Source organism: Phytophthora parasitica, assembly GCF_000247585.1.
Source record: "Phytophthora parasitica INRA-310 unplaced genomic scaffold supercont2.7, whole genome shotgun sequence".
In the NCBI taxonomy this organism is placed as follows: Eukaryota; Oomycota; class Peronosporomycetes; order Peronosporales; family Peronosporaceae; genus Phytophthora; species Phytophthora nicotianae.
The window spans coordinates 394631-417390 of record NW_008648993.1 but is presented as its reverse complement, the minus strand read 5'-3'; the positions used below and the strand labels follow the sequence as shown (position 1 = coordinate 417390).

General features: G+C 49.5%; 10 protein-coding genes across 12 annotated transcripts; 3 read left to right on the top strand and 7 right to left on the bottom strand.

Moving 5' to 3' along the window:
• Positions 1 to 598: 598 nt before the first annotated feature.
• PPTG_05126 (hypothetical protein) lies at positions 599 to 1839 on the bottom strand. 3 transcript variants are annotated; one of them, XM_008898619.1, is made up of 3 exons: positions 1521 to 1839; positions 1155 to 1452; positions 599 to 1086 (listed from the first exon to the last, which is right to left on the bottom strand). In XM_008898619.1, exons 1-3 carry the CDS (start codon positions 1764 to 1766, stop codon positions 659 to 661), a joined length of 972 nt encoding a protein of 323 aa, XP_008896867.1. In that variant the 5' UTR covers positions 1767 to 1839; the 3' UTR covers positions 599 to 658. The 3 variants fall into 3 exon arrangements, with proteins under 3 accessions (XP_008896867.1, XP_008896868.1, XP_008896869.1); XM_008898620.1 differs by having other exon boundaries at positions 1155 to 1839; XM_008898621.1 differs by having other exon boundaries at positions 623 to 1838.
• A 1246-nt stretch (positions 1840 to 3085) lies between these two features.
• Positions 3086 to 4170, top strand: PPTG_05125 (hypothetical protein). The gene is made up of 2 exons (XM_008898618.1): positions 3086 to 3249; positions 3409 to 4170. Exon 2 carries the CDS (start codon positions 3531 to 3533, stop codon positions 3867 to 3869), a length of 339 nt encoding a protein of 112 aa, XP_008896866.1. The 5' UTR covers positions 3086 to 3249; positions 3409 to 3530; the 3' UTR covers positions 3870 to 4170.
• On the bottom strand, positions 4009 to 7256 carry PPTG_05124 (hypothetical protein). The gene is made up of 3 exons (XM_008898617.1): positions 6011 to 7256; positions 5817 to 5942; positions 4009 to 5738 (listed from the first exon to the last, which is right to left on the bottom strand). Exons 1-3 carry the CDS (start codon positions 6827 to 6829, stop codon positions 4134 to 4136), a joined length of 2550 nt encoding a protein of 849 aa, XP_008896865.1. The 5' UTR covers positions 6830 to 7256; the 3' UTR covers positions 4009 to 4133.
• Positions 7257 to 7359: 103 nt separating this feature from the next.
• On the top strand, positions 7360 to 10826 carry PPTG_05123 (TKL protein kinase; the record flags this gene model as incomplete). The annotated part of the gene is made up of 6 exons (XM_008898616.1): positions 7360 to 7757; positions 7827 to 8100; positions 8170 to 8267; positions 8351 to 8499; positions 8557 to 8804; positions 8874 to 10826. 6 exons carry the CDS (start codon positions 7360 to 7362, stop codon positions 10824 to 10826), a joined length of 3120 nt encoding a protein of 1039 aa, XP_008896864.1.
• Positions 10827 to 11059: 233 nt separating this feature from the next.
• Positions 11060 to 11721, top strand: PPTG_05122 (hypothetical protein; the record flags this gene model as incomplete). Its single annotated transcript, XM_008898615.1, has 2 exons — positions 11060 to 11578; positions 11647 to 11721. 2 exons carry the CDS (start codon positions 11060 to 11062, stop codon positions 11719 to 11721), a joined length of 594 nt encoding a protein of 197 aa, XP_008896863.1.
• A 78-nt stretch (positions 11722 to 11799) lies between these two features.
• Positions 11800 to 13435, bottom strand: PPTG_05121 (hypothetical protein). The gene has a single exon (XM_008898614.1). It carries the CDS (start codon positions 13380 to 13382, stop codon positions 11922 to 11924), a length of 1461 nt encoding a protein of 486 aa, XP_008896862.1. The 5' UTR covers positions 13383 to 13435; the 3' UTR covers positions 11800 to 11921.
• An 831-nt stretch (positions 13436 to 14266) lies between these two features.
• PPTG_05120 (hypothetical protein) lies at positions 14267 to 16054 on the bottom strand. Its single transcript, XM_008898613.1, has one exon. It carries the CDS (start codon positions 15996 to 15998, stop codon positions 14517 to 14519), a length of 1482 nt encoding a protein of 493 aa, XP_008896861.1. The 5' UTR covers positions 15999 to 16054; the 3' UTR covers positions 14267 to 14516.
• Positions 16055 to 16067: 13 nt separating this feature from the next.
• Positions 16068 to 17734, bottom strand: PPTG_05119 (hypothetical protein). The gene has a single exon (XM_008898612.1). It carries the CDS (start codon positions 17688 to 17690, stop codon positions 16152 to 16154), a length of 1539 nt encoding a protein of 512 aa, XP_008896860.1. The 5' UTR covers positions 17691 to 17734; the 3' UTR covers positions 16068 to 16151.
• Positions 17735 to 18199: 465 nt separating this feature from the next.
• On the bottom strand, positions 18200 to 20003 carry PPTG_05118 (hypothetical protein). The gene has a single exon (XM_008898611.1). It carries the CDS (start codon positions 19920 to 19922, stop codon positions 18429 to 18431), a length of 1494 nt encoding a protein of 497 aa, XP_008896859.1. The 5' UTR covers positions 19923 to 20003; the 3' UTR covers positions 18200 to 18428.
• A 491-nt stretch (positions 20004 to 20494) lies between these two features.
• On the bottom strand, positions 20495 to 21967 carry PPTG_05117 (hypothetical protein; the record flags this gene model as incomplete). The annotated part of the gene is made up of 1 exon (XM_008898610.1): positions 20495 to 21967. The coding sequence occupies one exon, from the start codon at positions 21965 to 21967 to the stop codon at positions 20495 to 20497; it is 1473 nt and encodes a 490-aa protein (XP_008896858.1).
• Between the last annotated feature and the right edge of the window lie 793 nt (positions 21968 to 22760).

The window sequence follows — 22760 nt, the reverse complement described above, 5'->3', positions numbered from 1 at the left end:
AGCCATCGCTACGGCTGATTTGCGTATTTGGCATGCTTTTATTGATATGCCAGGTAGCAATAATGACATCAATGTGCTAGATGCGTCACCATTAATTGACGAGTACATAGATGATAGTTTGCCTAAATTTTCGTACGAAATATGTGGCTCTACCTACGACTTTTTTTTTTTTAACTATTTAGCGGACGGGATCTATCCAGATTGGAAATGTTTTGTAAAAACCATCTCGGCACCCGTAGACGAGAAACAGCAGAAATTTGCATCGTGCCAGGGAGCATTTCGTAAGGATGTGAAACGTGCATTTGGAGTCTTACAATCTTGGTTTGCAGTTGTGGCTAGACCTGCACGGTGTTGATCCTTAGAAAAACTGAAGAAAATCATGTAGTGGTGCATTATACTCCACAACATGATCATTAGTGATGATCTTGCAAGTGGCCAGAACACTTCCCATTCTGTGTACTCGTACACAGCTTCTCGATCTGGATATTAACGTCACAAATTTCAACATCTTCCTATTCACGCATCAGACGGGTTGCCTACTTCGTTTATTGAGAAGTACAGATGTGTGATGAATTCCGCCTCTCCCTTTAAGCTAAAAACGGATTTGGTTCAGCACATTGCATCTAGATACTAAAGAGAAAAATATATTCACCTTGTTTTATTCTTCCGTCAGCGTTTGTTTCTTCATCTGCTCTAATACTTGTTTTTGCTTCAGTAAGAGATACTCTTTGCCAAATTCTGAGAGCCCTTCTGTCGTTGCGCACATCATTGACATTTCAGCTTGTTCTTTCAACGACCTCTGTTGATTTTCCACCAGCTCCACCTTTCCTTTTGCTATCTGGAGCTGCTCTTTTAGGATTTCCACTTGTGCTGTAGTTGCTGCGGCCAATCCACGTTGCGAGTACATTATAGCTTTGTCGACTTGTCCTTCTAAGTGAAGTTGCTTCGCTTTCTTTTTCCCTGCGGACGCAGGACGTGCAAAAGACTGACTACCAGTAGGAGGCTGAAAGACATCAGCAGGAAGAGCAGGATCGTCATCACCAGTGAGTGAGTCAAACTCCGCAGTGTCACTAGAGGTATTCACATCTACACGTAAGATAAATAAATAAATAAATATATAGTGACAAAAACTAAAATGATAAACCATAGTGCACCTTCAGCACCCTGCTCGTGCACCACTGCTTCATTCTCTAGGCGAGTTCGTTTACGGGGGCGTGGAATGTCGCGCATAAAGCGAGCGTTTCCTTTTAGAAAATCGTAACAATGGTGCAGACGAACAGCTTCAGCCCGAAGGCGCGGCTTTCTCTTGCTTTTGGCACGACCAGACTTCACAGCGTTCTCATGTTCACGTAATGCGTTAGCATTTAACTGCTCTCGCTTTGCTGTAAAGCGATTGGCAGCTTCGTCCGAATATTCTTTGTCTGTCCAGCCACTGTGTGCTTCAATTCGAACCTGTAGATGCAATACGTGTGAAGCGCCAGTGCACATTAATTTGTATACAATGAGACTATGGCATGTACCACGGCCACGCAGGAGGCATAAAGGGCAACATCAGGTCTACTAAGCCCGGCCCATCGGCTTTGCAGAGCCCCTATTTTTCTTGTAGTTGCGCTTTCTTCTCCTAGCTGAGTGTACGTCTGATGAATTCGGTCCCAAAAATGTGTCGCGTCCTGATCGGTGCTGACGCAACCATCCTCTGAAATGTTGGTGTAGGCTCTGCAGAGGCGGATGTCCTGTTCGTGACTCCATGGAGTTGCGTTGGGCATCGACCTACCGTCTTCGGGATTGGAGATGGGAGTTTCAGTGCGGTGAATTTTGTAGTGTTGCGAAGTGAATAGGAGCTTTCGTAGTGAACGATCAATTTCGTGTGGTTACTCAATCGTTACTTTTGGCCCCTATCAATTCGCCGTTGGGGGTCCATTTTTTGCAATAGCTCACTTCATGTGTAATTTTGCGTAACTATCAATACCGTTGGAGGTGCTCTTACTATTGGAGACGATTGATGAGCTCGTTACTGGTGTTTCTCCCTGTTTTGCTCTCCTATTGCCACCACACCAAGATACCCTCCAGCCAGTCCGCCTCACAGTCACTAACACACTCAACGACTGTTGTACAAAAAGGCTAGCACCATGACACATCCCTGATTTGTCCCCAACTAAGCTAGATTCACGGCCCTCCTCTGATTCCATGACATGGTAGCTATTAAGGCGCAGAAAGTCGCTGGAGCCACCTCCGGTCTCGCAGTTTGGCCACAAAATCACGGCACACGCTGCGCCATCCTAAACTCGACATGTTCTTTGCCAGTTGGATCCCCTGGTGTAAAGATAAGGGTATACCATTGGCGGGTGAGAGGGAATAATATCAAGGGTTTGTAAGTAACTGACCGCTAAGTTATTGCTGTCGAGGGAGTATTCCAAGCATATCTAGGGGATTAAGACCCGAGGGGATCGTCGGTGCATGTATCGTGAATTGCACGATGGGACCATGGTATAGGGAGATACGCAAAATATACTTTCAAAAACAGATTCAGTCAAAGCACACTCCCCGAACTTCGTGCATTGTATTTTTTTTCTTATGGCCAGCATGTTTATCCTATAAGCCGTGTTGGAAAATGCACTTGCCTTTCAAATCGTAACCTCTCAGCTAATGTGGTAAATGCTTTCGCATTTTCACGACAACGCACAGTCATATACGCAGCACACTGTAATGGGTACGCTAAGAGACCTCTTGCGCAAGCCGCGCGCACCACAGTTTAGCTCCGGATATTTATTTTGTATGAATAGTCACTCTCATGAAAACTTGCGCCGGCGCTTCACAAACGCAATCACCTGTACACGTAAGCCAAATCTTCAAACCGCTTCCACAGAAAACCTCATGATGGGTTATTCGTGGACCACGCTTATGACACCACTTATAAGCCTCCATCTGTTTTATTCTGCTTTATAATAAAAGGGCTGTCCTTGAAGTTTGTTTGTTTTCACTACGACAGTTTTAACATTGTCTGGTGTCGTGATTCCGGGTACAGGAAGCCCTTGCATTGCAAGTTGCAACTCCTGTAAGAGTCTTAAATTTAAAAAAAAAGAATCGCTTGAAGCGTTCATTCGTCAAGTTGTGAAGTTCGGCAACATGTGCTGGTATTGCTTGGGATTTGACATGCCGCAAACGTATAATTTGATAATTCGAAGTAAATTATAATAAGGAAACCTACATGAGCTAACATCGTGCACATTCATCGAGCTCACAGAGAGTGTAAGCCTCAGAACCTCACGCACCATAATTTCGATCTCGTCTCTACATGTACAATCTCTTTAATTAATCTTGTTCTCCGAATTTTTATTTCTACGGTACATTTACGAATACGTACATGTATCCGGAATCGTAAGCATCATGGGACTACGACTGCTGTAGCATTTTGCAGGGGCTTGCTCTTGTCGGAGTTCAATTCATTCCGCGATTCGCTCCGCAGCTGACAAGTCGCTCGCGAACACCTAAAGTTTCCGCACTGTTTTCTAGACTGACTACAAAGAAGTATGCGGCTTATATACATCCTCGGCATTGTACTTGCGGCCACTCTTCACGCCAGCAGCTCAGCGATTCCTGCGACCAAAGGCCATAGCACTATGCTCGGACACGGAGTTTCTCCTGATGCTGTCGATTCGGTCCACAGAGATGGAGGACGGTTGCTGCGTCGAGTCGAGAAACCAGCATCGGACGGAGTTGGAATCCAAGAAGAAAGAATGTTTGGGGGGCTCACCAGGTTTTTCCAGAAATTGCGCTATGCTGGCAAGCTGCCAGTGACGAGTGCCGGAAAGAGCAAGCTTTACAGGCAGGTGGCCGAATCTCTGAGGAAGACACAGCGTAATCGCTAACAGCAAGATGGATACTACAGTGTAGTTATGCCTGCTAGGTTTTGATTTACTTCGACACTTTTCCCATGGTTGATTTTTTTTTAATGGAACTAGCACTTGCCGCCAAACCCGATAAATTGTACTCGTACTTGTTCATCGAGGACGAAATTGGTAAGAAGACAAAAGAAAAATGTTGATACTTGCACAAAATGCAGCAAGGGATATCGCTGAATCATCAATAAAATCGGTAAACTTTTCCGTAGTACTGTAACCAAATACACAGTTCTAGAAAAAGACAGCCCGACGATTTCCATTTGAGTCCTGCCTAACTGCGGGTGCAGTCACGTCTTCCTGGTCTTGCAGTCGGTGGCTCGCTACTGAAATATCTCCACCGGCGATTAGTTGAGTAAACGCCAGCGGGTCGTGGTCCATCGCATCGATGAGTCTCGGGAACTTCGTCAATACAAGCTCCGTCAGCAATTGCTCAGCGTCACCCATGCGTCTTTGCATCACATATTGGTGAAGCTGACGACTCAGTGAGCCCGGGGGCAAGGCCTTGAGTCCGTTCGCGGCTGTTAGCGCCGGATCCGGGTCAGGATCCGGATCACGACCACTTGCACCTCGTGTCTCCCGCATATACTTTTGCAGCAGTGCAGCCTCCTGCAATTCGTCTGCTGAGTAAATGTAGATTCCAGCCTCAAATCCATTGACTTCTTGCAACAGCGACGCTTGTTCTCGCGCCGATAGCGTATTAGTCAAATCGGCCACAGGTTCGGCTGGTACGCACTGTGGCAAGGCAGACGCTGACGTCGACGACAACCTGTCACCTTCCTGGTCGTCGTTGTCAGTGAACGACAACGAGCGCATGTCTAACGCACGTTGCGCAGCCGCAGAAAAATTGCTGGGCATGCCTTCACGTCTTCCTGCATTATTTGACGTTGGTGCGCCAACTACTGATGGTTCTGGAAAGTGGCTGGCCTCACTTGGTGTGAGTTCGAACGCAAGTTCTGTGGCACTAAGCTGCGTCGATGGGCGTACGTCGTGCAGTGTACTAAACGCCGATGACGGTGCAGACATCGCCATTGCTGGCAGCGAAGACCTTGTGTCGCTCAGATGGTAGTTTTGCGTACCGTCACTACTGGGACGTCGCCGATCAGCGCCACGATTGTGTGTATGGTATTCCTGTTGGTACGACGCACGCGTAGCGAAAGTGTTGTTACGTGGCATAGAAGGCCTCCGTTGCAACGTGCCGTTGATGATACCATACGCAGACTGGGCACCAAGCACGTGAATCCATCCCACCAAGTCCTGTTCAGACTGAGCACCGAAATAATATGTGCGCTGACCAGCACTAGGAGGAACCACCTTGAAGAAGTGCAAGCACTTGTTCCTTGCGTTCACCTCATGAGGTTCACATATCTCCACAGTAATACGCCGCAAATTTACAACACCGAGAGGCGTAGCGTCCGACATTCCATGGTAATACATCATCTTTCCCTCGCGCGCCACAAACCATCGCTTCTTCCAGTTCTTGACGAAACCTCCCTGTTTATACAGCCAGCCCTGCATGGTAGGTGTCGATTCCTCCGGTCTCAATGACGCTTGACGTTGGATCTGCTTATCATAGTAGGGCTGAGACGGCACCGTCATACGACGCGGTTGTGGCGCTGACTGCGGTCGCACCGTCCGATTCTGCTCACCTTCATCGTCACGAATGCTGCTACTGCTGTCTGACTGCAAAACCGAAGACGAAGAAGAAGATTTTGGGGGGAACGGATTTCCATTCGAATCCAGCATCTCCACGTAACAGACCACCTGGAAATTATCCGGATAGCGTTGATTACCGGTGGCCTCATCCACTTCGACCTTCGGAAGGCGATACAAGTTGCTCTGTTGATCAAATAATAAATAATCAGATGCATTAGTACGTCGTATTATTAATCGTAGTAACAGCGTAACGATACTTACGTAATTGTGGAAAAAGTCGGTGTTGAATGTGAAATGGAACATCTTGACCATGTGTTTGCCCAAAATGTTGGTCGTGTTGGCATGGAAACACCTCACCATCACGTCGCCCTGCACCTCTGCGTTCACCTGTAATAATGCATCATTTTTATCAGGAAAAACACCTCACATCTCTCCCTCAAATAATTGCCACGTACCTCAAACATGATCGATCCGTTTGGGTCCGCCATGTACGTCTCGAATTTGGGTCTTTGCCACGAGCTATTGTAGAGCAAATGCGGCTGATAGTGTTGCGACGGCGCCGGCAAAACCTGTAGAAATGGGGTGCATCCTCCTCTCGGTGGGGCCTCAAAGTCGGGCACTCCATTGAGTACAATACTCCTAAGCAACATCTTCTTGGCCGGTCGCAGTGGCGGGATCTGCGCGGGCATACGCCCCAGTCGACGTAGCACTTTGATAAAGTAATAAATATACAGTGCTTGACTGGGGAAGCGCACACCTTGGCCTCGAGCGTTCCAGAAGTCGCGGATACTCGAGTTGGCCAGCTCTCGGAGCTCTCGCTCCTTGCGCAACTTAAAGACGCTGCCGTAGTAGCCCGTAAGTAGCAAATAACACGAGCACACGACGCCTGTGCGGCCTTTTCCGGCCAAACAATGCACCACAATGACGTGTTTGGGACTTTTGGCCACCCACTCGATCATGTCGTTCATAATGTCCAATAGAAGCTGTAGAGGCGGCGGATGGTGGTCTGGGAAGCCACATTCACTAACACGTCCTTCGAACTTGCTGTAGTCGTACGAGCGCTCGCTCAGATTGTAGACGCGGTAGGCGTTCGGGTGTCGTGAGTTGAGGAAGTTCGCGACCTCATTGATGTCATTACGGTACGTCTTCTCGACGCCCGAGGCTGGGTAGCCCATAGCAATGAGCTTGGGCGTGATGTACGTGAGGTCCAGGTCGAACCCGTCCTGCATGAAGCGCACACGCGAGCCGGACACGGCAGCACGCAGCGCCTTCATGGTGATCGAGGAGGTACTGACGGCGAGTCGCCGAATTGGGCAATGAACCTATGGGCTTGATCCTCCTCTAGCGCCCAGAACGACCAGAAAAAAGACATAATTGTGTACAGTTGACCTGAAAAGGAACACATAAAACTTGATTGGCCAATTTTGCTGGGCGATTGCAAACTTTTGCAAAATGAGACGGACGAGAATTTAAGGGCGAGAGTCCATTGTCTTTTTTTATGGAGAAAAAATCCACTGGATCCACTTGGCGGTGACGTGGCGTGCAGCAAACACAATGGCCGTGGAGGTGGTCATCATCAATTACAGCGCTGCCATTAGATGCTTTGATCCGCGAATGATGGAAGGCAAAGTGTAGGTGCATTCGCCTGCATGTACTTCGACTAACACAATTGTAATAACGCGATGTTTGTCTGAAATGAACTGAAGCGAGTATTAATACAATTTTAACCAGTTGATCTTATTTTCTCTCTGATTCGTCAATAATTGGTCACATCTACCATCATTCTCGTTCACAAAACTTAACGATGCCGGTGATGGCGACGTCTTCCTCAGCCGCCGGCAACGCGTCTATGCGGGGCCCTACCGGTCTCTTAAACATGCTGTCTCATCAATTACACCCTAAGTCTCTCCCTCCCGCTCCAAACGCCGCAATTTCGGTCTCTGCCGCTTCTCTGAAAGCTCCAGAACGCCACCGACATGACTCCACAATGATACAATCGATCTCCCAGTCGTTTAAGCCTTTTGTCGCTCCGTTCCAGCGCTTTCCAGCCTCCCGATACTTATGCAAACAAGTATACCAGTCGCCGATGCACTCGCGGGCGCTGCAGCGCCAACACTCCGTGATTGCAATGGACTTGGCTGCCCCCCGGCACAATCGACAGGTCCTGCTCTCGAGCTTCTCCAAGGCATCGGTGACGGAGTGGTAATTAAGCTCTGCAATAGAGTGCAACAACTGCTGTACTTATTGTATACTCTGCTGTTGCGTTTGTAGGCAATTGGAGCATATCGGACGCGTGATGGCCACGCTGGAGAGGCAGCCGGGAGTGTTCCAGAGGTTACTGCAGATCTGGGATGCAGGTACTAGTTGGGTACTGGTGCAAGACCTACAACCGGGCTGGGTGGCCTTGAGAGAGAGGTTTAACGACCCAGCGACTTTTACAGAGGACAAATTGAGGCGCGTGGTGTTTCAAGTGGCTGCGGTCGTGCATTTCCTGCACAGACACGGACTCAGCTTGGCCGGCGAACTGGTGCACTACGACTTGGTGGTTAGTATTGCTAACAGACTGGTGCAAAGGGAAGCTTTTATCGACGGATATGCGCGTACTTCGGTGTAGATAGCGAACGAACAAGTGACGCTGTTGCTGCACTTGGATTTGATCCTGAGTGGATGCACTCTTGTGCCTGCGACGCAAAGGAATCAAGATGCAGACATGTACGTGAGCTGTATGGATCTCCTTTGATTTTGCTGCTGTAATTTTGATCCGTGACAGTATTCGGTTTGCAACTCGCTGCCAGCGCGGCAATTGGCATGCTCATGTTTCAGATCGCTATGATGCCTCGCTCACCGAATGAAGAAGTAGATATCCGCTACGTGGAAGGAACTATCGAAGATCAGCTGGAGCACCTGTCGCCTGCATGCCGTGATCTGCTGGTTGAATGTCTGAGTACGTGATCCCCTTGTTGCTGGACTTGTCTGTTTGACTAACACGGATCCATAATAGCTATGAAACTTAGCGCTCAGGATCTGCTGACGCGCAAATGGTTGCGTCAAGTGGATTTCCTTCACACAACGAACAAGATGACTGTAGCTTTGACGACCTCGGAGGCACGGCAAGCGTTTTACAGATCATGGCTATGGAAGTTGGCTGCGCTCTGCATGATGGATTGGCTCAGGCACATTCATGAAGCTCCTGAAGTGAAGAGAACTGAGGAAGAAGAAGAAACAGAAAGCTCACGCCAGCGCAACCGGGTGAGTTTTGTTTTATAACTGCTATCAGTCCCATTTGATAGCCTTCTAACGCAAGTTTTGTACCTGCAGAGACCAACGCGCCGCATATACACTCGATCGAGACTCTACGTTCCGAACGGCGTGCTGCGAAGAGGACCGATCCCCGTGCCCGTACCAGCGGGGCATTCGCTTCGTCCTCAAGACGACAGTGATCATAAAGAGCAGCGTCGACATCTATATACACTCCCAACAGACCATAATCTACCCGAAGACGGAGAGTTTAAAATCTGGAGAACCTACGACGAATTCGACTACGACTTTCCGAGCTTTTATGCTCCCCCCAGGACGGTGACGTACGATAACTTTGAAGTTGATGATGACATCGAACGCTTATCAGAAGAAGACAGCGAAGGTGGGTTTATATCACTCCCGACTGACGAGAAGCGGTCGTCACTGTCGAGTGTCCATGACGGTGATGAGGTCCGAACACTACAGAGAGAAGTTGTTCGCTCGCTACAACATGAACCACCAGACAAACGGGACGAAAACTCAAGTGAAATGCAGACAGTTTATGATGATGTGTTTAAGCAACGAAGAAGTTCAACTGCAAGCGATCAGGCGATATTTGGATACGACAGGAACGCCTCACATGATGCTGTTCACTTCAGTGCTTTTGGACCACCACAAGCTGCACTATGTGACTTCTTCCGGATCGATATTTGGGCATATTTGAAGCAGCAGCGTGAGTCGATGCTGGAGATGGCTCTTGAACACAGTGACGTTGAGAGTGGACAGCGTGTTCAGCCGCTTCATATTCAACGAGGCACGTTAGTCACCGTGTCAATTGAGCCAAGTGCGCAGTTCGGTATAAAGGGCGACGATTGCAAGTCGTTCCGATGGCACGGAGATATTGTCGGTGTATCGTTTGATCTGCACCGCATCTCGACTAGATCAGAAGACGACAACGAGACCGATGAGCTTTGTATCGCTAAGATCGTGGCTGGAACCAAGGTATCGCTGCTGTATATCCGACTTCATGCGGCTCCAATTCACTCCTACAACGGCGCTGCAGTGGGTATGACCGGCTCGTCCGATCTTTCTCTCTTGGATACTCAAATGGAGCACGTAGCTCCAAACGTTGTGGACATTCCAGAAGAAGATCTGGAACTCATTCGACCAATCGGTCACGGGTCCTTCGGTGATGCAGTTCTTGCTCGCTGGAAAAGCACATCGCAAGATGTGGTAGTCAAAATGATGAGCCACGATGTGTACGGCAATACTGACGCACTCGCTGAGTTCCAGCACGAAGCAGCTGTGATGAATCTACTTGGAAAACACCCGCACGTGGTCGAACTCCTCGGTATAAGCAGCACCGGAGCAGATAAAGGCTCTCCTGACTCACAAAACCTCTCTCTGGTGACCGAGTATCTACCGAACGGCAGCTTGGAGGATGTCTTGGGTATCAACGCACACTCTGAAACTTTACCAAGTCCCGTAAGCTTTTTTTCCCGTACGGTGATGGCTCGGGACGCAGCTCACGGCCTGGCGAACATTCACCAAGGCAATTTCTTACACCGAGATATCGCAGCTCGGAACTGTTTAGTGGACGCCGATTTCAGCGTCAAAGTGTGCGATTTCGGATTATCTCGACGACTACGTGGGTCTATTGGTTCTCAGAGTTCGTTCTTGTTTGACGATGATCGACACGGATTCGGTCCGCTCAAGTGGATGGCGCCTGAGTCCATAACACCTCCGTATTTGTTCTCGACGTACTCGGACTCGTACATGTTTGGCGTACTGCTTTACGAGATTTTCAGTGGCCAACCTCCATTCCCGAATTTAACGGCACGAGACGCTGCAGCTCTGATCTTAGAAGGTCACCACGTCCCCATCCCGCACTCCTTGCCAACTGCGCACCGCCAATTGATGGAGCAATGCTTTGACGTGCATCCATTGCGTCGTCCATCAATGGACGAGATCTACACGACGCTGGATCAATGGGTTCTGCAAGACACAAAAACCCAAGTTAGATGGGTGCGTTAAATTGCTTCAGGCACAAAAAACCATGTTTGGTGGGTGGGTTAAAATGCTTCTACAGTGGGTGAAATATTCCAATAGGGTGGCGAGTTCCGTTGAAGTGGCGCACATTAGATCGCAAGAGTGACATGAACGGTCGTTGACGAGCAGGCGCGAGGAGTTATTGAGGATCTTTGGAGTCCCTCAGTAGCATTTTTACCGTCAAACAGGGCGATAAAGACACAGATTGAGGACAAAAAATGAAGACGTCGTGGACTGCGTTGGTGGTAGGCGCTATAGCGCTCATGGACTCTGTGGATGCTACGTGCAAGTCTTCGTGCCAGTCGCAGCTCGTGCACTACCGTGAGGAAGCGTGTCAGAAGTGGCGCGAGAGGCTGCCACGTCCGGATCTGTTCAACCACTGCGGTCAGGGATTTAACAAGGGCAAGACTGCAGGATGTGAAGGATTCTGCAAGGAGGTTCCTGATATGGGAGTCATGAAGTCGCTGCGTTTGGATGCTTGCACGTCGTTGAAGGGTGTTCCACCGAGCGAGCGCCAACAAGCGTGCCAGGCTGGCTTCTCTGCTGCCTTAGAACTAGCGAAAGATGCAGCTGAGCCTGACTTAGACAAAGAGACAGCGAATGCTGCTGCGGATGCGAACGATCAGAGCAGTCAAGCCACAGCGACGGATGCTGGAACGGCACGCAAACTTGAAGAGTCTGGTGACACGAAGAGAAAGGTCAACGTCAAGAAAATTATCCCCGAACCAGACCGCAGAGTACGCTGCTTGATATTCTACAATACGTTTCACAGTTTTGTTTCTAATTGTGCTTGTTGTGGCTGTAGAACATGCTGGAGGATGCCCGCAAAGAGGCAGAGGCTGCTTTCGCGAGCGTACAGGAGAATAAGGCAGAGCTCTAAAATGTAGTCGACTTCAAGCATCGATAGTGCAGCTGCAGTCGGCATTTCAGTTAGAGCTCCTTATCGTAGAGCTTCTGCTTCATTTCATAATATCAAAGCAACCAACTTTCAGTGGTTTCCATTAGGGTATTTGTACAATATTTAGAACAAATTACAGCACGACACGCCATACTAGCTTTCCTAAATCTAGACGCTTCTAATTAGAAGTTGAGTTCGTAGGTCTCGCAATGCTGTAGCGAGCCCAATACACCCGTTGTGACGCCCAGGAAATGAAGTCGACGGCGCATTAAGGCACCGGCAAATGAGTCAGGAAGCGGAGTCGAACCCAGCCCAACCATACATTCGATTGTGAACTGTTGACGAGATGACTTAGTTGGTGTCCGCTTCTGTCGCGGTACCATGTGCGTAGGGAACGTGTTATAGAGATTCTGTCGGCGTGCTGTGGCGACACCGTCAACGCCTGACGGATACGGATCCACCAATGCCTTACCGTTCACGTACAGCATTTCAGGATTGCTGTCATCTACAGGCATGTACTGGAGAATACTACCACATAGGGTATCCGGATGCTCCTTCATGTCCTTATTAGGGGACGATGACACCACACTGACACCCCAAGGCGAGAAGAAATACGGCACATGCGCTATCTCCATACTGAGCCAGAAAGTCTCCTTGTCACCGAACGAGAACATATAACGGAATCGTTCCTCCGTAATGAACCAGAGCATAACATCCATCGCCGCTTGACCAACACGTTCCTTGTCGATTAATACAAGCGACGAGTCCATTTCGTGACAAGTATTGTTGTTGTATGCAAACGACTTCAATGCGTTTTCGGACGGCTTGGCCTCTCCTGTAATGTTGAATCGTTTGTAGTCGAACGTCGAGATCAGTTTGTCCATATACTGCAAGCTGCCGTCCATACCGCTCATAAACTTCCGGCAGTTCTTCACCACACGGTCATAGAAAAACGTCGTGCCTGTGGTCATGTATCCTTCCAGATCGCGCAAGAGAGCAGGGTTCTTAACGAAAATGTCGTCCACATCCACTAGCATCACATGACGAATATCCGTGTGATACATGGCTAGAGGTTTGATCCACCAGCTCCGGAACTGCGTCGCCATCTTGTCGTCCATCACGCCACGTTCGACTAGATCAGAACATACGTCTACCAACTCCAGTCTATCGTCAGCACTTAATAACAGTTCCTGGGATGTGTTAGACAGTTCTTGTTGGCCACAATGGTACACTTGGATCAACTCCCGGTTGCCCAAACATCGGAGCTCACGGACGAGTGAAAGCCCCAATGGCAGTACGCCATCGTGCATACAGGTCACCACTCCGCGGTCGCGTCCTACAGTCTCGTCGAAACTGGAACTGCGTTTATACCATTGCGAGTTCGGATGTGATATATTGACTGGAAGGTTGGCAGCCAGGAACGTTGTCGAGCTGCTGACGGACGCGACGCTGTTACCAGTGCCGAAATCGACGCCGTTGACAACGACTGTCATTACCACCATGGTGGTCACCGCTGCGAGCACCAGCACGGGCATGCAGGCCAATAGTTTGCGGGAAACTGGAGGTGACGATATTGACGATCTGGAACCGGAAAGCAGGCGTGCGGCCTCGACGTCCGACGGAGAAGTAGTTGAGTCTGGCATAGCGAAGACCAGTTTGACAATGGGATCTGCTATTTGCTCTCGCTGTGGAATTTTGTCGACTGAAGCGATTGATCAGATGCGGGAGATATGCGAGGATCGATCGTTGAGCAATCGCTGTCCATGTACCACAGCTTCAGATTTGGTAGGCACACGTACACAAAGCACATGGCCAGCTGGTACTCAGGTGAGACCGGACGGCTCTCTGAACGCCGTGAATCTCGCAGTGAGATGGCTGCTGCACGGTAGGGTTGTACAACTTACCTGTTGATCCGGAACAACACGAGGAATAGTCCGTCGCGGATGGGTATCTGATGAGAGGAAGGATGAAGTTCTCATACGAATGCGGCTGAGTAGACTACCAGTCAGGATCGTTTTAACATGTAAAACATGCCCTTCGAAGTAAATGCGATCAAAGTTTATTGAGATTGTTCCCCATCCTGGTAGAGTGTGCGATGGTAATACAGTCTGTATTACCACAGAAGAGTGTCGAAATTACAGACCATATTAAAAGTGGTGACACTCAATAAGGTGACTACAACCAAAGATGACAAACCTACATGCTGCAGCATGCGACTCGGTGATATTTACACAGACGAACACGTGTAGACTCTCGTTGCCGAATTAGAGTGTAGCATAGTTTTTCTGCTTGAGCGCTACCTTACACGTTATTTCGGAGTTGAGATGAATTAGCGGTTTGCTACTAAAGCACCTGGTATCACTGTTGTGATGCTATGGATGGAGTTGCAATGAAATTGCTGTCGCGCTCTTCTGGCCAGTGGTGGTGCCATTAGTAGTCAACACCAGTGCGCTTTGGAATCATGATACGGTAGTATTTTTTGACAAGAAAGGAGTACAGACCAAAAAATTTAAGTTTACAAAACATTTTCTTAAATTCATGTTTAGGGACAATGCTGTTGGACACGAGAGGTTCGTAAGCTGGAAACATTTCAATTCAAGACAACATGAACAGCTATTTTCAATATCAACATCTATTGCAGAAGAGGATTGGACATTTTCGCATCTTGTGGCCCTCATAAAGTGCTTGATGAGCTCGATAGACAATCCAGACGGTATTACTTTACTCAAGTTGGTATTCATCCCATGTTTACGAGCAGCTTCGAGTAACCTCACCGGTTACACCTCAAGTAGCCGACGCATTTCGTACGTTTCACAGTGCTGCAGTGCCCCTAATACTCCGGTTGTCACGCCCAAGTAAAATAATCGACGTCGTAATAAATGACCAGCAAACTCTTGAGGGAGCGGTACTCCACCCAGTCCGATGAGGCATTCGCTGAATAACTCCGGGTGGCTAGATTTGTTTAACTCTTGACGTTCCTGTCGCGGAGTCATGAGAGTGGGAAATGTGTTGAACATGTTGTTGGAGCGCATTTTGGTGATCTGGTCGACTCCTTCCGGGTACGGATCGAGCAACGCCTTACCATTGACATACAGCATTTCAGCATCAGGGCCACTATCGGGAAGATACTGCAGAATGCTGCCACACAACGAGTCAGGGTGTTTTTCAGCATCCTTATTGGGCGACGAAGATACAACACTGACACCCCAAGGCGAGAACGAATACGGCACATGCGCCATCTCGAACGATAACCAGAAAGTCTCTTTGTCCCCGAAAGAGTATCTGAATCGGAAACGCTCCTCGGTGATGAACCACAGCATAACGTCCATGACTGTTTGTCCGGCACGCTCCTTGTCAACCAACACAAGCGACGAGTCCATTTCGTGACAAGTTTTACCCGTGTACGCGAAAGATTCCAACACGTGCACCGATGGATTCTCACCTCCAGTCACGTTAAAGCGGTCGTAGGAAAAATTCGAGAACAGCTTTGGCAAGTACTTGCTGCCTTCGTCATCACCGTTAACAAACTCGTTGCAGTGCGAATGAACCCGGTCATAGAAGAACGTCGTGCCTGTCTTGTGATACTCTTCCAAGTCACGTAAAATCGCGGGGTTCTTGATAACAATATCATCGACGTCCATTAACATGACGTGGCGTACGTCGGTATGGTACACTGCAAGCGGCTTGATCCACCAATTCCGAAACTTGTCTGCCATTTTGTCGCTAATAACTTGGCGACTAGCAAGGTCTGAACAGACATCCACGATCTCCAGTCGGTTGTCGATGCTGAAGAGTAGCTCTATCGCGTCATACGAGAGTTCTTCGGGACCGCAGTGGTACACCTGGATGAGCTCCTTATTGCCGAGACACCGCAACTCACGGATAAGTGATACACCCAGTGCCAAGACGTTGTCATGCATACACAGGAGCACTGCGCGGTCTCTCTTGACTTTAACGTCGAACCGTTTACCACGCTGGTAGAACGACGAGTCCGGATGCGACGTCCCGGACACGTCGGCACTCTGCCGGAAGACAAACCGATGAAAAGCCCCCTTCCTACTCGTGTCCACGTAGCCAGCCATCACCGCTACCATGAGGATACCGGAGACAATGACAAGCGGCAGAAGCAGCAGCAACGGTCTCCGATACGGCGATGCAGGCGACACGGGCGTCTTAATGCCATTCAGCGGCTGCGTCTCGATGTCCTGGAGGTCGTCATCGATTTCGGTGGGGCGTGGAGTTGGTGGAACACTCGCCATGAGCAGAAGATGAAGCTCTGGGAATCAAGTCCCCGTTAAACTCGATGTACTCTGCCACAACCATACGATGGTCAGAGCCAGGGGGTGCTTCAAGTACGTCAGCAGCGTTTGCATCGACGTTAGACTCTATTGATACTTGATATGGACTATTACTTAGACTAGGTGGTTGACATCGGACTGCTCTAACAGTCGACGCACCTGGAACGTCTCGCAGTGTTCTAGTGAGCCGAGTACGCCAGTCTTGATACCTAAATAGTGGAGACGGCGGCGTAATAGCATTCCAGCGAATGTGGTGGGCAACGGCGTAGCTCCGAGACCGATGAGGCATTCGGTGTACATTTTTCCATGACCAGTTTTGTTCAGCTCCGTGCGTGGTTGGCGTGGCGTCATGTGGGTCGGGAACGTGTTGAACATGTTGTTCCACTGCGCCTTGGGCACGTAGTCGATACCCTGCGGGTACGGGTCTAGCAACGCCTTGCCGTTCACGTACAGCATCTCGGCATCTTTTGATGCAACAGGCATATACTGCAAGATACTGCCACAGAGTGAGTCTGGGTGCTTCGCCATGTCCTTATTGGGCGTCGACGAAACAACACTCACACCCCACGGAGAGAAGGAATACGGTACATGCGCCAACTCGAACGAGAGCCAGAATGTCTCCTTATCTCCATGGGAATATCTGAAGCGGAAACGCTCCTGGGTGATGAACCAGAACATGACGTCGAACACGGTTTGGCCCACGCGTTTCTTGTCGATTAGGACTAAGGAAGAATCCATTTCATGACACGTTTTGCCTCTGTAAGCGAATGAATCCAGCACTTGTTCGGACGGATCCTCGCCTTCCGTGATGTTAAACTTGTCGTAGTTAAAAGTTCGGAACAGTCTGGGCAGATATTTCTCCTTATTGTCAATATCGTTGACAAATTCCTTGCAATCGGCAAATACGCGGTCGTATAAGAACAACGTTCCCGTTTGTTTATATCCGTCCGCATCCCGCAGAACAATGGGGTTCTTAACGAAAATGTCGTCCACGTCCATCAGCATCACATGCCGCACGTCTGTGTGGTACATTGCCAACGGTTTAACCCACCAATTCTTGAATTTCTTAGCTGTTTCTTGAGTAAGGATCTTTTTGTCCGCCAAATCCGAGCACACGTCGACCAGTTCAATGCGGTTGTCGGATGCGAACAGAATGTTTCTCGACTTTACCGACAGTTCGTCCTGCCCGCAGTGATACACTTGGATCAGTTCCTCGTTACCCAGACACCTCAACTCTCGAATGAGTGATAAACCCATTGCCAATACGCCATTGTGCATGCAGATCATGATAGCACGGTCGCGCATGACGCTGCGGTCGAACCGCTCGCCGCGCTGATAGTAGGGCGAGTCCGGGTGGGGGATCACGATGTCGCCGTCCTCGGGTACACCACCGCTGCCATCGCTATTAAGAGAAGTCTTGAGCGAGCTGGACGTGGATAAGTCGAAGGTATTGCTGTTGTTATTGCTGAGATATCCCGTCGCAAGAGCGACAGCCGTCATACCGGCGACTACGAGCAGCGGTAACATGATCAGCAGCTTGCGGTGGCTGCGCGGCGGCGTCGCAACGACTCTACTGCCGTTGAGAGGCTGTGAGGCTTCCATGTCCCCTTCCAGATAGAGATCGTCGTCGATAGGTTCGGCTGCGCTGGACATGGCAAAAATGTTCGGAATGACCTCGCCACTATAATATGAGACTGTGGAAAAGTGAAAGTGGCGGTATTCTGTCAGCGAAGGTTCGAGCGTCGAAAGGCATTTGGGTTGAGTATTGATTAAAGAGCCGACTTAAGAACTTATACGGATGCCAGAGCTTATACACTATCATGATACGGAGGGAGTGATTGCGGTAAAACACAAACATCTCTACAAAACCGGGCCTAACTGTAAATTATGAGTTGTAACTTATCCATAACTTGTACAATATCACCCAAGTTGTTGCCATTTGTCAAGTGCATATGCCTAAGGTATCCATGTAGCCAGCATTTTAATGCTCCGATCACCACGCACTTTATGCTACGATCTCGCTTGTTCAGTGAGTTCTCCGTCGCCTACTGCTGGCTGAATCGACAGCACGACATCCAAATATGGACGAAGCATAATCCACGTTCACATTCCATCTCTCTCGATCGCAATGAGTTGAAATTTGTGGCTCGCATGCTGCGAAGCCAGCACGAAATAATGGTCTTCGATTTGCTCAAGATGTAGGATGCTGCTGGCATTGACACTGGCAAACAGGCTGTTTGAAACAGCGATCGATCATGCTCAGTGAGCATTGCTCATAGATGCAAGCAACGCAGGACGTGCGGCACATGTTGCTTCCAAGTATTATTAACTGTGCAAGACGGCGCTCGACGTTGGGATCTCTAAATGTCCACTAACTCACCAGCTTAGTATCTACACCATGCCCTCGAACGGGAAACATTGATCGAGCGCAGACAACACCCCCATGCGGATACCAAAGTAGAACATCCGTCGTCGCAATAACTGGGGTGCGAACTTTTCCGGCAGCGGCTCGGCGCCGAACCCCACGAGGCATTCCATGGCATAGCCGCCTTTCCAGCCCGAACGTGTCCGACCGTTGGGTTTGCGGCGCTGACGGGGCGTAAGGTGCGTTGGATTCGTGTTGAACAGCACGTTGTGTGTGGCAGTTCCCAGTTTGTCCATCGCCACGGGGAATGGATTCAGCATCGCCTTACCGTTCACATACAGGAACTTGGATGGCTGGTTTTCCTCGGGCATGTACTGCACGATACTACCACACAATGTGTCGCTGTGGTTCTCCAGATCGTTATTTGTAGACGACGAGATGCCGCCAACGCCCCAAGGAGAGAAGAAATACTCTTGCTGGGCCAGTTCAAATGAAATCCAAAACGTCTCCTTGTCACCGTAGGAGAATTCGCGTCGGAATCGCTCCTCCGTAATGAGCCAAAACATAATCGGCATGGCTTGACCGGAGCGAGACTTGTCAATTACAACGAGTGACGAGTCTTGCTCGTGAGATGTCATGCCGCGATACGCGTACGATCTCTTGAGTCCTTTCGATGGAGGAGCGCCCGATTCGAGTCCGTATTTGGCGTAGTCAAAGTCGTTCAGCATGCGTTTGAGGTATGAGGTACCGTTCACGTCCTGGTTGAAGAACTCGCGGCTAAAGAGCACGCGATCGTAGAAGAAAGTCGTCCCTGTCTTCTTGTAGCCCTCAGTTGTACGTAGTATAGCTGGATCGTGCATGAACACATCGTCAATATCCAGTAGCATGACCTCCGTGATGTCGGTATGATACATGGCCAGCGGTTTGATCCACCAGTTGCGAAACGCCTCTGCCACCTCTTGTGTTAAAACTTGTCTACCTACAAGGTCGGTGCACACGTCCACGATCTCTAAACGATTGTCAGCACCTAGAAGCAGCGCGCGGTTCTCTTCCGACATTTCTTCCGGAAAGCAGTGGTAGATCTGGACGAGTTCCTGATTGCCGAGACAGCGCAGCTCCCGCACGAGTGATAATCCCATGGGGACTGCGTCGTTATGCATGCACATGATGATGCCCTTGTCACGCTTGACGGTCGAGTCGAACTTGGCACCCTGCTGACTCGATGACGGCTTGTGCGTCGCTAGCTCCACAGTTGGTAGATCGTCATGAATAACAATCGGCTGCGGCTTCACCTCCAGGTTATTATTTTGACGTTGCTGTACATGTGATGATGGAGGCATTATGGCGTACATGACGATGACCACCAGAAAAAATGGCATCGCGTACGTCCATGCGCGACTCGAGCTGCGACTTGAAGTGGTGGGTGAGTGAACGGGGCGGCCAGCCTCCATTGCATCGGCATGGGATGTGTCGTTGCTGTTGCCGCCACCGCGACTAACCAACGTGCTGGAATCGTACATGAGCAAATGAAGTCTCACGTGTACTCGCCTGAGCCAGGAAGAGCAGGAATGACGCAGATGCTTGTCTTATCCCAGATGCCTTTTAGCGGGTAAACATCTCTTCAAGTTAATAAACGAATCAAATTTGAGATCCCAATTGATGTGCTGTTAAAATTAATTAGTTAATTTTATGTTAGTTTATAAAATTCAACCTTTTCCCTAATATTTGCATCAACGAAAAGCAAGCATCAGAGGCAGTTTCATTTTTTTTAAGTTTTGAAAAATGTTAATTTTAATTAACGCTGATAATTTATCGCGATAAAACGAAGTCTATTGATTTCAACATCAATTTTTTTTCGAGCATTACATTTGGTCGAAATGGCAATGCTAGGAAACGCTGCCACCGCGTTGGAAACAACGCTACTTGACACACTGGGATGCGGCCGTGTATAACAAAACTGGTCATCGTAGCAATAGTCTTGCTATTGATGGACGAAGATGACGTCTGGCTATAGGCTAAAAGCTATGGAAGCCGTCAAGTCATCGGTACCAGACTACTGGTACTACCAGTAGCCGCAATTCCCGATACATAACTACAAGTGATGTTGGCGGTGACTGTCCGCTTCGCCAGTAACAGAAGATGTGCTTTCCGTTTGAGAAGGGGCGTCAATGGACTGAGCGTTGCTAGAAGTGAAAGTGTAGCTAGTCTCCTGCACCGTGGTGTCACTCGAGGCAGTCGAGGCAGCGTTGGAAGCCGCTGAAGTTGTTGAGGCAGATCCACTCGCAGTCGTGGACGCCACGGTTGGTGTAGCCGTGGTCGAGGTGGTCAAGGTGCTAGTGCTAGACAAGGAGCTCGAGCCGTCGACGGCGTCCAGATCACCCACACCAAAATTTGCGCTCGACAGCGACAGCTTTCCGGCTGCCGACGGCTTGTATGCCTTGGCCACCGTCTGTGCTGTCGTCACGGCACTCTCCTCGTTCTGGCCCGTCAGCTCAGCGTCACTGCTCACCACGGTGTTCACGACACAATCACGCCCCAGAGCCGACTCGCAGTATGACTGTGTGTCACTCGCCGGTACCATGAAGGCGCCAGTGGCGTCGTCGTCCAATAGCACAGGCGCCGTGCACGTGTCCATGTAGTTACCTTCGGCCACCGTGTAAGACTCCTCGGTGGGGGCAAAATTGTGGCCCGAGTTGTTGTAAAAGTAGTTGTTGGCCGCATGCAGAATGGTGTTGCCACCCACCTTTGGCGAGCGGCCAGACGTCTGGTGAATGTAGTTGTTCACAAGACTTACTTGTGTCTCTGTTCCGTAGAAGAGCATGGTCCAGTAGTGGCGGTTGTCGCACGACGCCGAGTACTCCGTGTAGCCGTCGAAATCGCAGTTGCTGATGGTCATGCTTTTGACGCTGGCAGTATTAGTGGCGATCATTTGGCGGCCGATGCTGGAGATCTTGACGTGGTCGAGCCATACGTTCTCCAGCGAGGTTTCACCTCCGTCCGCCCCCTGGATGTAGATAGCATCGCCGCCCCAGATCAGGTGCGGATTGAGGTTTGTGATGTGGATGTTCTGCACGATGACATTGCTGCCGAGGATCCACAAGCCCTTGCCGATGATCACACCCGACGTACCGATACCACGGATGGTTTTGTTGCCCTGTACTTGCAGTGGATTCGGGCCAGCGTTGTCGTACGTCACCTCCACCGATACACCATCGGTGCAACCACCAGTGCCGGACATACCTCCGCTTTGCAGAATGACGTCCTGGCCCTTACAGCCGTTGTTCTTGGCGATACATTGCTGGTTTGAGAGCGGGCGGCATCCATCTTCCGTTGTGGTGCCTTCCGATCCGCGGTAGTCGAATTCCTGTTGCAGGATGATCACTCGCGTCTCGTCATCCGAAAGGTACGAGGTGAGCTCGTCGATGGTGGTCGGGTACACGGGATCGGTGTCACCTCCACCGGTGGCAGCAGAGGCAAGTCCCGGTGCGGTGCCAGTACTGATGGCTGCGGCGGTGTGCATGGCGAGCGCGAATGCAGCGATGAAGCCGCAGCGGAAGATCTTCATACTGCGTTGAAATTGCTTGGGCTGAGGTGCTTGTGAAGGTGTCGGTGAAATGCAAAATGAAAGGGAAAGCTTACTCAGACGTCCGGTACGTTTAAGGTGGAGTCTATCGGTATCGAGAACGCATGCTTAAACGCACTTATGCATACTGGTATTCATGGATTCAGTACAACACGAATAACTGAGCGTTGTTACAATGGTGCCCACGCATTCCACTAGTCGTTGAAATCGCTCGAAAACCAGGAGGGATATTGAATGAAGATATCTGGGCCACGTGCGAGATAGTTGTGGAGAAGTTACTCGTCGCTTGATGCCTACGACTGACGAATTTCATAGGCGCAACATTGCTGTTTGTGCTCGAGTGCATCAAACAGCCTGTCATGCGAGCAAAGGCGTTACATGCCAACGATTCCTTTATGTTCCCTGCTAGATACTGGAGTGCCCCGTGGATCACCAGAAGGCGCTACTACACCAGTTTTGAAACTTTTGCCCTGGATAACTCTAATGAAGAAAATAAGTAAACATGGATTTAATTTTGAGCTTGACATTTCATGTTACTTTTTTTAAATATACAAAACCTCCAGTAAAACTGATTGGGTTTCTGTCAATTGTGCTTGCATAAAAAACACAATACTGTGATAATAGTACTTGGAAATTTATCAACTTAAAAAAATAAGGGAATTTATGGACAGGGTTTTTGCTCAGAAAACCCAACTTTTGGAAAAGAACCCAGCGTCGAGATGCTGCTCCGGCTGCAGTGCCGCCCTCGACCGCTGCTGGCGCTCTCGAGGAGTTT

Bases quoted from the DNA above. Each gene is read 5' to 3' on its own strand.
- PPTG_05126 (XM_008898619.1), bottom strand. From the start codon at position 1,766: ATGCCCAACGCAACTCCATGGAGTCACGAACAGGACATCCGCCTCTGC. The intron at 1,453-1,520 runs GTACATGCCATA...TTGCATCTACAG, and splicing joins ATGCCTCCTGCGTGGCCGTG to GTTCGAATTGAAGCACACAG. The intron at 1,087-1,154 runs GTGCACTATGGT...TCTTACGTGTAG, and splicing joins GCACGAGCAGGGTGCTGAAG to ATGTGAATACCTCTAGTGAC.
- PPTG_05125 (XM_008898618.1), top strand. From the start codon at position 3,531: ATGCGGCTTATATACATCCTCGGCATTGTACTTGCGGCCACTCTTCAC.
- PPTG_05124 (XM_008898617.1), bottom strand. From the start codon at position 6,829: ATGAAGGCGCTGCGTGCTGCCGTGTCCGGCTCGCGTGTGCGCTTCATG. The intron at 5,943-6,010 runs GTACGTGGCAAT...GCATTATTACAG, and splicing joins ACGGATCGATCATGTTTGAG to GTGAACGCAGAGGTGCAGGG. The intron at 5,739-5,816 runs GTAAGTATCGTT...TTTGATCAACAG, and splicing joins CCGACTTTTTCCACAATTAC to AGCAACTTGTATCGCCTTCC.
- PPTG_05121 (XM_008898614.1), bottom strand. From the start codon at position 13,382: ATGCCAGACTCAACTACTTCTCCGTCGGACGTCGAGGCCGCACGCCTG.
- PPTG_05120 (XM_008898613.1), bottom strand. From the start codon at position 15,998: ATGGCGAGTGTTCCACCAACTCCACGCCCCACCGAAATCGATGACGAC.
- PPTG_05119 (XM_008898612.1), bottom strand. From the start codon at position 17,690: ATGTCCAGCGCAGCCGAACCTATCGACGACGATCTCTATCTGGAAGGG.
- PPTG_05118 (XM_008898611.1), bottom strand. From the start codon at position 19,922: ATGTACGATTCCAGCACGTTGGTTAGTCGCGGTGGCGGCAACAGCAAC.